The 13827-nt window shown below is 50.9% G+C and overlaps 1 protein-coding gene across 2 annotated transcripts in view; it reads left to right on the top strand.

The window, feature by feature from the left end:
- SOCS7 (suppressor of cytokine signaling 7) overlaps positions 1-13827 on the top strand; it is a 34347-nt gene that overhangs the window by 4528 nt on the left and 15992 nt on the right. The window contains exons 2-6 of one of the 2 annotated variants that reach the window (XM_014574111.3): positions 5882-5946; positions 10354-10458; positions 11054-11155; positions 11946-12076; positions 13003-13171. In XM_014574111.3, the coding sequence (XP_014429597.2) occupies positions 5882-5946; positions 10354-10458; positions 11054-11155; positions 11946-12076; positions 13003-13171 (572 nt within the window). The remainder of the gene's footprint in view (positions 1-5881; positions 5947-10353; positions 10459-11053; positions 11156-11945; positions 12077-13002; positions 13172-13827) is intronic. The other variant, XM_075911502.1, reaches the window with a different exon arrangement.

The following is a 13827-nucleotide window of genomic DNA, read 5'->3' as shown; positions in this document are numbered from 1 at the left end:
GTACCCTTCATCAAGATACTGATTTCCCCCCCCCCCCCCATCTGCATCTGTTGGCTGAGTCGCTCACTTAAGGACACTATATCTGCAGGTTCATAGAATCATAGAACTGGAAGGGACCTCAAGTGTCATCCAGTCCCGTCCCTCACGGCAGCACCAAGCACCATCTAGACCAACCCTGACAGGTGTCTGTCCACCTTCTCTTCAATATCTCCAGTGATGGAGATTCCACAACCCCCCTAGGCAATTTATTCCTGTGTTTAACCGTCCTGACAGGCAGGGAGTTTTTCCTAATGACCCACCTAAACCTCCCTTGCTACAATTTAAGCCCATTGCTTCTTGTCCTAGCCTCAGAGGCAAGGAGAACAATTTTTCTCCCTCCTACTTGTAACACCCTTTTAGATGCTTGAAAAAACGCTCTCACGTCCCCTCTCAAACTTCTCTTTTCTAAAAAAAATCCAGTTCTTTCAGTCTTCCCTCCTAGGGCATGTATTCTAGACATTCATGTTTCTTTATGGCAGGTTATATTTGTGTAGACTGCTGGTTCTTTGCCTTGGTTCCCTTTTTCTCCTAGTGAGGACAATGAACTCTTTGAAAAGCCCAGTGTAAGGCAATTGGTAGTTTTAACACACGTTTGCTGGTTGAGGTAAATCCTATGCTCTCCCTTTGGGTTTTCCTCCATCAGCCAATGCATGTTAAAACTGCAGCATGCCTCATCTGCACTAGGGCTTTGATGTTGGTTAGCACCCATGTTATACGTTTTCTAGTGTAGACATGGCGTGTCAGGTGCGCCACAGATGGCTGACATGACCTCATTCTGTAGCTTTTGGGGAAGAAACCATTCCACTACGACCAGCGTTCAGACTGGGGAGGAGGCTGCAGCAGTCTAAGAGCAATGCTGCTTCAGTTAGTTCAAAGTTGAGTTTTGGTCCAGCTGCTGCTATTCCTGGACTTGCTACTTAGCTTTCAGGCAGATTCCTGTCAGTATATCTGACTCTGCTGCTTCTTCCTTCCTGCTCCCTCCCCAAATTCCTGTTCTGAGATACTGAGACCAAGTTCATTAGGTCTCGGTACTGCACAAGGGTGTTCACCCGGCCGACTTTCTTGTATGTTACTGCTAAGCAGAATCCCCAGGTTCTGAAGTTACAGCCCAGGCTTTCCAGAGTATTCCGATTAGGGATGTTAAATTTAGTTTAATCAACCAGTTGATGGATTTTCCATCGACTAGTCAAAAAGTGGGGGAGCTGATGCGGGGCTAGCTCCCGGCTCTGGGAACTAACCCTGCTGCACATCAGCTTTTTAAATGTATTGAGAGCCTCCCGTCTTTTAATACATTTAAGAAGCAGAGGCACTGCATCTGAGACTGGGCGTGAGCTGGGAACCAGATGATTCCCACCTTGCATCTGGTCCCTGCTACCTCTTTGCCTTCCCTGCCCTCCACAGAGACAGTACTGGGGGGAACCGGCTTTTAAGATGACTCTCCCCAGCACTGGCTTCTGCTCCCTGCCCCTTTCTGTCTCTGATAAGCTCTATCAGATAGTCAACTAGTCGCTTACATTCCTAATTCAGATTCCTTGTTGGGACCCTAATTCAGACTGAAAGGGAAAGTGGCCCTCATTACTTAAGCTCAGGAGTCTGTTTGGATGAACTGGGGTAGACTTTAATTGCAACTAAATACAGGGATACCCCTGGCAACATTCCTGCCTTTGGGCCTGAGCATTAATATTTAAATACTCACATCAAAGAAATTGCTCTTCATCTCTGTCTTTCTGGAACCAATTACAGAAATTAGGACTGCACAAGGTTTCATTCACCTTGTCTAGAACAGCAAGTTCTCAGGGCTGTCTGAGCTGCTGTTGATCTGGTGGGCAGCTGAACCTAAAGCGCTTCAAGTTCTTTCCTCTGATTTAAAGATGCCCCCGTCTTAGCTGTGACCTCTGCGATATTTGATAGGGATCATCGGATGCCTGCGCTTGCCATGTGAGGTGCTTGGGAATTCCATCACTAGCATTCTTTAGCAACTGTCGTGTCCACCATAATGCCCACTCATGGCAGGGTTTTTTTGAGGGGGGGCACTTAGGGGATCTCCTACAGTACTACATTAAACTGATGCAGGAGTGTTCTGTTGCTGTTCACACTTGATTTAATATTTTCCACCGGGATATTGACATTTGTTGCACCTGAGAAGAGGGAGAGGAAATCTTAGAGACTGTTTGGTTTTAAAAGTTAAGCATAGCGGTGTCCAGGCCCTGTGAATTTCTGGATCTGACTCCACTGCAGATCTAGAAGTGAGAAAAAACACATGGTGTCTTTTTTTACATGATTATAGAAGAGTAGCATAAAAATGTAGCTTTTAGCAATGGCACAGAGAGAGCCAAAATGTTTCTGCTCCATGCAGTTTTCTGCATTGGAACAAATCTAACTAAATTGTAGGCTTAGCTGAGATAAGGCCAAACGTGTATTTGTGTGTGGTGGCTAACCAGTGTTAGTCTCATCCCTCCAGGAATAAAATAAGGCCTTATTAAAAGATGTTAGAGGCTTAATTCCAAACTACTTTGGTTTTTTAAGTGATCAGTATCTAAATACTGATGTTTCTCACTACTGTCCTTATTTGCAAAAATAGGGCGTAATATTTCCTTCACACCTGTGCTGTCCCATCAAAATCAACAAAGTCTCTCAAGAATAAATGAGAACAGAATTTGTTATGCCCTGCAGAAGAGGCTATAGTTGGATATTCTGCTCACAGATTTTTAATGCCAAAATTGGCACTTAGATCCCCATGTTCCGGGAATTTGGTTACATTGATAGCCTGTGCAGCGTCACACTGTGCAGAAGATGGGAGTCTGGTAGCTAAAGTGCTTTGAAACTGACAAGCTTCTTAAGTCTGGCGATGGGATGACAAAGGCAAAACCTGCGAGTGGATTTCAGAGAAGCATTCAGATTGTGGGGTGCGCTAGCTCCTTACAAATCTAAACATGGAGGTGGGGAGAGAAGAAGGTTCACGGGGAGCCAAGTCGGCCTGGTAAAATCCGACTGGCTCAGAGTGAGAGATTCTCTTGGATAGGCAAGTAAGCTATTGGCATTTGCATCATGATTCGGATGGGCAAGAAGGGCTTATGTCTAGGTTAGTAAATTTTCAGGTCAGTGCTGTAAGGCAGAATGTAGTAAAGCATGTTTTAGATGGCACTGTTCTTCGGTTGTGAAGTACAGGTTGGACCTCCCTGCTCCGTAACCCTCGGGACCTGACTGGCTCCAAATGAGGGAGTTTGCTGGACCAGGCATGTTGATGCCGGCTGGACCCTTTCCGGGGGTGGCCTGGCCGGAGAGGTTCAACCTGTTTGGCACAAATTGACTTGTCTAGCCTAGGTGGAAATTTGCATTTGACATCTTTCAAGTGGTCAGCATTTGGGGCAGGTCTTGGTAAGACAATGGTCTAGTACCGTGGTCACCAACCAGTAGATCGCGATCTACCGGTAGATCTCAGGGGCTCTGAGAGTAGCTCTTGAGCCCTCTGAACTGCCCGCCTGCGCAGTACATTTACATTAGATTTCCTCATTTGAGGAGCAGCTACTCACCGAGCAACAACACAGGTGAGCAGCTGCAAGGAATGGTGGGAGCTGGGAGGGCTGAAACACCCCAGCCAGCTGACTGTGGCTTTCAGCTGAAAGAGGCTGCCCCGTCCTCCAGCTGATAGGTGGCTTCTCCTCTGCGCCTGCCCATGTGGAGCTTGGTGCACCCTGGCTGAGTGCCATGGCCAGCTGGCCGGGCAGCCACTTCTCTTCCCTCCAGCCCGGCTGCCCTGCGCTCAGCCCAGGGAGGCTGCGTCTAGCTCCACCTGTGCTGGAGCAAGCTTCGCAGGCTGAGCGCAGGATCACAGATGCCTATCTGATGGACTGTATACGACTAGCAATCTCAGGCTACAACCCAGACTTCAAGACATTGGCAGATACTGTTCAGTCAGTGTCACACTGAGACTTTATTGGAAGAAAAAAATATATAATTCTCAATACTTGATTTTAGATTTACAAAATAGCACAGAACAAAATGTATAATTGTAAATGTTTCATTTGACATTTAAATAGCATGAATTAAAAACAGACCATTTATTTCATAACTATAAACGTGATTTTAATTTTATATACTGAATAATTTAAAAATAAACTGATTAACAGAGTGTATAAGGGCAGGGGATAGCAAGTGATGGACAGGAGAATAGAGAGGGTGGGGCTTCAAGGAAGGGGCGGGGCGGTAGATCTTCCTGTTCTGAGACTTAAAAAGTGATCTTGGGTGTAAAAAGGTTGGAGACTACTGGTCTAGTATTACCTTGCTGCATGCAATACAGGGAACTACCCCTGTAGACACTCTTATTAGAATTTGGTTGCACACTTAAGATCAAAACTTGCGCACAGGCCAAGAGTCAGGCTTGATTTGCCTAGAAAACACTCAAGTGGCAGCCATGTATTTCTGACGGCCTTGCATGAAACTCAGCTTCTGCAAACCAAGCTTTAAGCAGGCTCGTTTCTTCATTTGTTGTGGTGGGACAAAAAACCTGCTTCCTGTGAGGTTGTAGGCCGGAGGGGCTACTTGCCGGAGGCTTTCTGAACAGCAGTTCGTGGTCAGCGTTGGCTGTGCTCAGATACCAGAATGTGGCTGAGCGCTCCAAAAATAGTACTTCTGAGTATAAAGAAAGGAATCAAGTTCGAGAATGTTTTTAACTCTGGAGTTACTGTTGCAAGACCGCCACTTGCAGTAAGCGCTAGCTTCTAAAAGAAAGAGGAAGAGAGACTGCTGAGTTTCAGTTTCCCCATCTGCCATGCATAGACTTGGATCTTGAGCCAAGTTGCAGCTACTTTGCCTTGTGAATTGGTGACAGTACCCACCTTTGCAAAACCCTTCAGGATCGTTCAGTGGAAGATGCTGTCAAAGGCTAATTCTTACAGGACAGTGCCGGGACATGGCTACATTTGTTAGGCCATATACCAGGTACATTTTGGAAAGGAAATTTTGACTCAGCTTGGAGGAGTCCTCAGAGGTACATTTTAAGCCATGTTCCCATATAGCTAAATGGGCTTAGAGGGCAGCTTTTCCGCAGTTCACCAGGTCTGACGGTCTCGGGAAGGCTGGGTACCACGTGTAGCACTTGAAATGAGCGTCAATAGAGTTGACTGGTCTTGCATTCTACATGTAACCTGTAACTGTGTGGCTGTTCCATGCTTCACCTAAGGCATCTTGCAGTAATGGCCAACCAAGGGGAAGAGTGATTTCATCGTAGCATTGTATCCGTTTGAAACAGGCTGCACAGCTCACGTTGGAGTAGATTTGCTCTGACTTTCCTCCTGAAATGAACTTAATGATCAGTTTAGAGACTTGAGTTTTGTGTCGTGGTGGTCGAAACCTCTCTAGTCTGGCACCCTCAGGAACTGACTGGTGCCGAACCAAAGAATTTACCAGACCACAGGAGGCTGGAATTGTCTAGCAGCATGACCAATCCTTCCGCTGCTTCCTGGGCTTTTAGAAGACAGTAAGGGATAAATTAGAGCTAAATAACAGCACAGAGCAGTGAGAGCCAGGACTGGTGGCTGTAAACAAACTTTATGGGCGTGTAGGAAAATTGGCCACACCTGTAAATGGACATCTGGCTCACTGAAATCGTGCCGGACCATGGGTGTAGCCGGAGCAGAGAGTGCCGACTAGAGAAACTCAACCTGCACTTTCTGGTTTTCTAAATCAGTTTTGGCTTAGTATTTGTGTGTGTTTCCTGTCCACCAAACTGCACTGCAGGTAGAGGGACTGGCTTTTCAGAAGATCGAGCCGCACGGTTTTTCCAGAGCTGAGGAAGACTTGCTGCCTCCTGTATTCATTAGCTCTTGCTCTTTCTCAATAGGAAACCCCGACTGACAAGAACTCAAAGTGCCTTTTCTCCGGTTGCTTTCAGCCCTCTCTTCACAGGTAAGGCTAGAAAGATGAAGTGACACACTTGTACTGCATACACCTTGGCTTGCTGCTCTTTAGATTTAATTACAGGGAATGAAGATTTCCTCTTCCATTCATCTACTGAGTGCTGTGCGGTTCACTAGGACTGACAGTCTCACAGGCCCCTGAAACCAGCACCAGTGTAAGGGTTGTCTGTCCTGGGACGTTAACGAGGATAAAGGTCGGGGGTGAATTTAAAGCTCAGAATCTGTTCCTTATTAAATGTGTGTGGGGGACCCTCGACAGAAGCAAGCCAGTGTAGCCAAGTCCCGAGGAACGCAGCTCCTTGTTCTGATTCACATTTTTCATGTTTACTGTTGAAAGGGCACCAGCATCCAGAAGTGTGACCTTAGCAGCGGGATGGGCAAGAGGCAGGGAGCAGCTCACACTTTAAAAAGCTAGCTGTTTTCTGTTCCAGACAGCTTGGAAAAGAGGAAGGAGATTTCTCATGCTGTTCCCGCCCTACCCAGCAAAATCTTAGTTCCTATTGACCAATCTCTGTTTCCAGCCAATAGAAACTGAGAATTTTTGCTGGGAACAGGGGCAGCGTAGGAAGCCTTCTCCCCCTCCCTCTCCCCTCCCCCCCCCCCCCCCCCCCCCCCGTTTAAAAATCCAGAGACTTAAGATTGCCAGCTGTAATTTCTGGTGAATAAAGGTTCAACTTTTGCTTATCCGGAGTTCTGTTAAGTGGACCTTTTTTCTTCTGTGTTTTTAATCTAGTACTGGGCTGAGGTTCCTGGGTGTGCAACAGTGCAAATATTACATCTTGAAGCAGTTTGAGAGAGTTAGCCGTTGAGAGTCAGAATTGAAATCTGAGGAAGCGGGCTGTACAGCTGGCTCTGAGGTTAATTCAAATGACGATTGAGTTCCTGTATTAAGAGATTTAGCTAGCCCCCAAGATATGGATTTGATTTACTTCGGCAGAATTGTTCGCCTGGGATTTATAACTACACAGCTGCTTAGAATCCTCTTCAGAATCGATCAGGCTTGGTTATTTTTAGTATTTGATGCAAGTCCAATCCGATAGTCTCACTATCTTGTAGATTTGATAATTGGATTGCTTTAGTCTTCAGCTTGGTATTAGGAGGGTTGCTTTGATACTCTTGAATAAAATCAAGGAAGCTGCTTTAGTACGATCATTTAAAAAAATCACACGGCTCTTACTAGCCATGCAGGTCCAGAAACTTTCAGCACCTGGGTCAGTGCTAGCTAAGTAACCTAAAAACCTGACCAGTTCTGTGTTAGGTATATCTCCATTGGTATATATAGGGCTTGGCAATCTAGTGAATCTACTCACCCATGGTGAGTAGATTTCAGCCCGGCGCCCTGTTTACCAGTGGCATGTGCGTGCGCAATGCGGCTCTTGCGCGTGTGCAGTGTGGGCGAGCAGCTTTCGCCACAGTTCGTCAAGCCCTGGTGGTTTATATATATATATAAATAACAAAGGTCGTCCAGTCCAGTCCCTGCCCTCCCAGCAGGACCAAGTACCCTCCCTGTCAGATTTGCCCCAGATCTCTAAATGACACCCTCAAGAATTGAACTCTCAACCCTGGGTTTAGCAGGCCAGTGCTCAAACCACTGAGCTATTCCCCCCGCAACCCTGGGTTCAGGCAGGCCCCCAAACGTGAGAGAGACTGTGCAGCATTAAACGGGGGTTGAACCCCAAATCACTTGATCCTAGACTATTGGCTGGCACTCCCCTTGGAATCCACAGGCACGTTGTCTGTAAGACTTCTGGCGGGGGTGGGCAAGTAAGGTGGCAGAGGGCCACACGGTCCTGTAAAAGCCTTTGGCATGCTGGGGTATGTGACCTGGGTTTGGGTCCTGCGTGTAGGTGGTGGAAGCCCTTTGCAGGGGGAGGTATTAGAGACTGAGCCAGTGCCACCCTCGCCTTGGAATGGTGACTCCTGTGCGGTGGGGCGGTGGCACCCCGCTCTGGCCCATAAGCTCTTACCACAGCATCACCTGACCCATGTATCTGTGTAAAGGAGATCCTCCCACAAGATGCCTCCTCCTGCCCCCTTCTTGGCTACGGCGTTTCTAGAAGGCCGGCTCCGTGCTGGGCTGGGCCAAACCAAACGATCTGGCCAGCTGTTCCCAGCCTCTGTGCTGCTAGTTGCCCTTCCCTGGTTTGTTGCCTCTTTTGTTCACCAAGAAGGCTGGTGGTGCTTGGGTGCCTACAATAGGGAATCCTGGAGAAAAGGAGGTAGGTTCCGAAGTTACAATAGGAAAAGAACAAAGAAATAACTGTTCTCTGAGTAGTCGTCACTGGCTGTCACGCTGGAGGGGCGTAACAAGTAGGATCAGTTTTGGGACTAGGTCTTCTCCGTATCTTCAGTGATTTAGATAAAGACGCAGAGCAGGGGCGGGGAACCTTTTTTCAGCTGGGGCCACTGACCCACATAAAAACAGTCAGGGGCTATGCCCAATTGAAAAACAAACTTCGCTACTCATCTGCTCCCAAGGAGGGAAATGAACCAAACAAACTCAGAGGCTGGACCGACGCTGGCGGTGGTGGGGAAGCTCAGGGCTGCTGGCCCACGGCGTGCAGACTTGATGTGGGCCGGATTTGGCCCATGGGCAATAGTTTCCCCACCCCTTGCATAGTGAGTACATGTACAAAGTTTGTGGATGATACCAAGCTAGGAGGGGGTTCCAAGTGCCTTGGAGGGTGGGCGTCATAATTTAAAATGATCTGGAGAAATGGTCTGAAGTAAACAGGATGCAATTGAATAAGGACAAATGCAAAGTGTTTCTGCCTGAGTGGATGAATCCGTTTCTCTCAGAGCATGGGAAGCGACTGCCTAGGAAGGAGCCCTGCAGAAAGGGAACCCAGGGGTCAGAGTGGACCACAAGTGAAACACGAGTCCACAGGGTGACACTGATGCAAAGAGGGAAGACTGAAAGAATTGGGCTTGTTTTGCTGAAAAAAAGAGAAGACTGAGAGGGGGCAGGAGAGCAGTTTTCAAGGAACTAAAAGGGTGCCCTAAAGAGGAGGGAGGAAAATTGTTCTCCCTGGCCTCAGAGGACAGGCCAAGAAGCAAGGGGCTTAAACTGCAGCCAGGGAATTTGAGGTTGGACATTAGGAAAAACTTCCTGCCTGTCTGGGGGGGTTAAACACTGGAATAAATTGCCTGGGGGGTTGTGGACTCTCCATCTCTGGATATCTAAGAGCAGGTGAGACATCTGTCAGGGATGGTCCATCTTGGGGTGGGCAGTAAAATGGCAGTGGTCCGCCAGTGGTGGGCCACTACATACTTACCTGGACCGCTGGAGGTACAGTGCTTGCACAGATCGCTGTTCCTGGCAGGGAATGGCGTGGACCAGGACATGGCGTCCTGCAGCTCCCATTGGCTGGGAGGAGCAATCTGCACCAGCAGGAGCTGTGGCGCCCGTACCTGCGGCGGCCCAGGTAAACACAGTGGTGACAGCCCACCAGGGGCTAACCTGGGAAGCCGAATCCGGCCTGCGGGCCGATATTTGCCCACTGCTGATCTAGGTGCTGCTTGGTCCTTCCACGAGCACACGATGGGACTAGACATAACGCCCTCTCGAGGTTCCTTCTGATTCTGTGATCTGGCCAGAGGTTCCCATGCATGCCATTGGCCTTTTAAACCACTTTGTGAGCTATAGAACGTCAGGGGACCCTTTGTAATGCTTTGGTCAGCATCCACATCTAAAATTGGAAGCACCCAGTGAAGCCTATGGAGGGAGAACGTGGCCAAAGAACTGCCCCTGCCGTATTGCCGACTGTCTTCCTCTTGGGGTGGCTGGCGAGGCGATACCTTTCATAGCCAAACACACAAATGCACTGTCACGTTCAAAATGTGACCCTTCCGTCAGCCTTGGGCGCTTGGCGTCTTTCCATGGGTGTCCAGCATGGCCCAGGAGAGTACACGAGATGCGCACATTGGCAGCACTGGTTTGTTCAGTGCAGCAAGTGAAGTGTTGAAAAACCGGAAACCCCTCCGATTCCTTGCTCGGAACGTGCTTCTGCCGCCGATACCTCAGATGCCCACCCACACACTGCCTGTCCTGTCAGCCTTGAAACCGCCCCTCTTAGTCGCCTGCAGACTGGCTGGCTCCTATGGAAAGGCTCTGCGTGCCCATTGGAGGTTGTGTTCGCTAGCTTGTGCCGTTTGCTCGCACTTGACTGTTTGGAGCCTGACCCTTGAGCTGCTGTGGCCAAGTTAAAATCCGGGCAGAGGGGAAATTCAGCTTGGGAGCGTTTAATATGAGACTGAAGCAGAGGCCTATGGCCTGCATGGAAACTGGCCTCCAAACCTCCCTCAAGCCACCGCCTTGCAGCGTGACAGTCTCTTCCCCTGGCATGCTCTGGAGCAGGGGCAATCTCTCACCCGTCTCTCTCCATGAATCTCTCAGGGGAAACTGTGTCACTCGTGGATGTGGACATCTCCCAGCGAGGACTGACCTCCCCTCACCCTCCGACGCCTCCGCCTCCGCCCCGGAGAAGCCTCAGCCTTCTAGGTACTCTGCGCCCCTCGCCCTGTCCTTCCTTCCTGGCCCTGTGTCTGGGTTGGACTTGGTAGGGCTTCAATTCTTGTCCCGTTTTGGAGTACAGTGCCCAGGGTCCCTTCCCATTTTCACTTCCCATGCAAAGAATTTTTCCAAGGCCTCTCCAGGGAGGGTTATTGTAGGACACTGAGGCGGGCCCTTTCTCCTGGGTTTAACATGCTCGCTCTGCAGCGCTCCCCGGCTTCTGAGACGGCAATGCAAACTTGGGCGCCGCGGACGTGACTGCATGCTGGGTGGGGCCGTTAGACCTCCCAAAGCCTGCACTGATATTCTTAGTCATCTGTAGCCAGCCCCGTTCCCCCTAAATACCCAGTTTAGAAATGGACAATCTTGATTTGCAGGGTGGGGTGCACGCCTGCAGGGAGGTTGCACCAACGTCCGCTCTTCGGAGAAGCCAGCGGAAGGCTGAATTGCTGGTGCATGCGCTGTCTCTTCCCCTCCCGCCCGGCACCGCAAGCAGAGCCGAATGCTGGGCTTGCTTTTGCGCCCTTGGCAGCTTGCTTCCTTCCCTATTTTCTCAACCTCTCTTGCTTCTGTTCTCTTCTAGATGATATCTGTGGAACGCTGCCTACGTCCGTTCTAGTGGGTCCGATGGGGTCCTCCCTGCAGTCTTTCCCTCTGCCTCCGCCGCCTCCACCCCACGCTCCAGGTCAGCTTAGGCTTAGCGGCAAGGCTGCTTTGGCCTGGCAAACGTATGGCCGTACTTCGGGCTGTATCGCCCGGGAGCGCGATAGCAAGGCCCGGGCGCTGCCCCTTTGACTGGGCCAGATAAGGCAGGGCGGAGCGGAGACATGCTTGAGTCAGGCCTCTAGGCTCCTTGTGAAATGATTTGTACGTGGACTGTGGCTGGCGGCGTTGCTCAGTGTCCTCGCTTCCCTCTTGCATCGGGCCCCCTCCCCTCTTCTCCATTTCCTCTCTGCGCTTCAGCAGAATTGGCATGTGCACAGAGCCAGCCGCTTCTAGCGTTGGGGCAGTTCTGGGAGTAGGTCTCGGTGCTGGCCCCCTGGGCTCATGGACATCTGGCTTTGTGGAGCTGGGTGGCATCACGCACAGGGCTCTGTCCCTTCGCCTCCAGTCTCCTGTCTTCCTGGTTCTAACTTTAGGCTGTTCAATTTTTGGAGCCTAGACTGCATGGACGGCCTCCCTTTGCAATCCGTTTTTCAAGCAGCCCTGTGTCTGTGGTCAGCCCTCGGAGGGGCTGCCAGTGAAGACAATGAATTGGTTGCCTTGGAGTTGCTAGCCAGGTTTTCCAGCTCGGGGCTCCTTCCCAAGGACGCTGTCCGGCCATCAAGGCAGCTGCTTTTCTCCTGCCGTGGCTTCTCTGTGCCTGCCTGGCCCTCTAGAACCCGGGGCCTGCTTGGGGAGGGCGGCTTGTGTTCTTTGCAGCATTGCTTGTAAATAGGTGACCGCTGTCTGCCGTGGCGGTTGTTTCCCTGCAGATGCGTTTCCCCGCATTGTCCCGTTCAGAGCGATGGAGGCAGCGAACGGCCAGACCACCCAGCATCTTCCGTGTCCTCTCTACCGACCAGACTCGAGCAGCTTTGCAGCGAGCCTGCGAGAACTGGAAAAGGTAAGGGCTTCTGTGGCTGCTCTTGCGAGGCCTCCAAAGGTTCTCGGTTGCTGGACCGTCTGTGGGTTAACTCAGAGAGCTGCCCTGTTGGGCTTTCAAGCTTCCCCCGAATGGGTTTGGAAGCATGAGACAGGGATAAGAGAAGGGAAGCTGTATTCCCCTAATTACAGCCCCGCCAGTGACAAATTCTCCCCTTGTATAGTCACCCCAGCTTGAGAAACACGTGGATGGAATTGGAAGGGGCGTGTGTGAGATGTTCTCTTTATTTCGGAAGCTTGCATGTGTAAAGACACATTGTGTATGTGTGCTGGAATGATGCTCCTGTTTGCTCTAAGAAATTGACTCGGTGCTGCCAGTGATCACCAGCCATGTGACTAGTGACGAAACTGGTTTATCTGCTAGTATAGCTAGAGCAGAAGAGTTTAATGCTGTTTACTTGCTCTGAACTGTCTGAGTTTGCTCTTAAACTCCTCCCCAGAGCAGGTGATGGGGGGGCACGTGGCTGATAGCCTTTGTTGGCGGGGGAGTTAACAGCAGTATATACCAGTATGATCAACTGCAGCTCCTGGAGTGAAATACTTTCCTTGCAGAGGAAATGTTGTAGAGCGATGTCTGCCAACAGCTACAGACATGCCACACTGTTCATTCTTCCTTGCTGTCCGCTGCAGCGTGGGTGGCTCCGGAGCTGGCAGGGGCCCGGGCTGCTCAGTCCCAGCTCGAGCCGGCTCCTGGAGCGACTCCCGCCGCAACTCTGCAGAGCGGCCCTGTCGACTGATCGTATCGATGATACGATTAGCCCGATAACCGGCTTCTAACATCCTCGTCTGAATCCCTTGATGGTTAAGCCAATTAGTAAAGAGTGTTAATGGGCAAGTGCCTCTCCTCACTTATCAGTCTGAAGGCCTCTTCGCCCTCTCTCCTGGCAGTGTGGTTGGTACTGGGGACCGATGAACTGGGAAGACGCCGAGATGAAGCTCAAGGGGAAACCAGACGGATCCTTCCTGGTACGCGACAGTTCCGACCCGCGTTACATCCTGAGCTTAAGCTTCCGGTCCCAAGGGATCACCCACCACACCAGAATGGAGCACTACCGAGGTAAGAGCAGCCCGGTTCTGGGAATGGTTTCCCTCCCTGGGTCCCAGCCCTGTCCTGATCGGCTAATCAGCTCCGCGCTGTAACTCCGTCCCTAGGCGCCCGGAACGAGCTGCGCTTTGTACATTGTCCTGCCTGCAAAGCAGACCCTGCATTCCGCCAGCCTGGGCTCTGCTTCTATGCCGAACTGCAGCCCTCGGCGGGTCAGTACTGGGTTGGTCACAGAGGCGCTAACGAAGGCCCTAAGTCAGTGGTTCTCCAGGTGTGGTTCGTGGCTCGCTAGTGGTCCAATAGTGTTGCAGGTGGGCTTGAGGCTTGCCCCTCTGCAATGGGGAGCCTGAGCTGGTGCTCCCGCCCTGCCCCTCCTCTTCTACTCCCTGCAAGGTCGGAGCACCGGCTTCCCACTACAGGCAGGGCAACCTTGGGGTTGGATCTGGTTTGCGGGGAAGGAAGCGGCTCTGTGCACTGCCCCTCTCCCTCCCCCTCCTGGGGGAAACTGCTCATGTGGAGGCCTTCCCCGTTGCTCCCATTGGCCGGGAGTCTGGCCGTGGGAGCAGTGGGGGGGCGGTGCCCGGGAATGGCGGGAGGCATGGAGCCAGGTAAGTGCCCTACTCCTGTCATCCACCCCCCCCCTGCTGAGACACCCCACAGCCTGCTCC

This window comes from Pelodiscus sinensis, chromosome 29, assembly GCF_049634645.1.
Source record: "Pelodiscus sinensis isolate JC-2024 chromosome 29, ASM4963464v1, whole genome shotgun sequence".
Classification (NCBI taxonomy): domain Eukaryota; kingdom Metazoa; phylum Chordata; order Testudines; family Trionychidae; genus Pelodiscus; species Pelodiscus sinensis.
The sequence above is the reverse complement of the archived record's forward strand: the minus strand, read 5'-3'. Positions and strand labels throughout refer to the sequence as shown.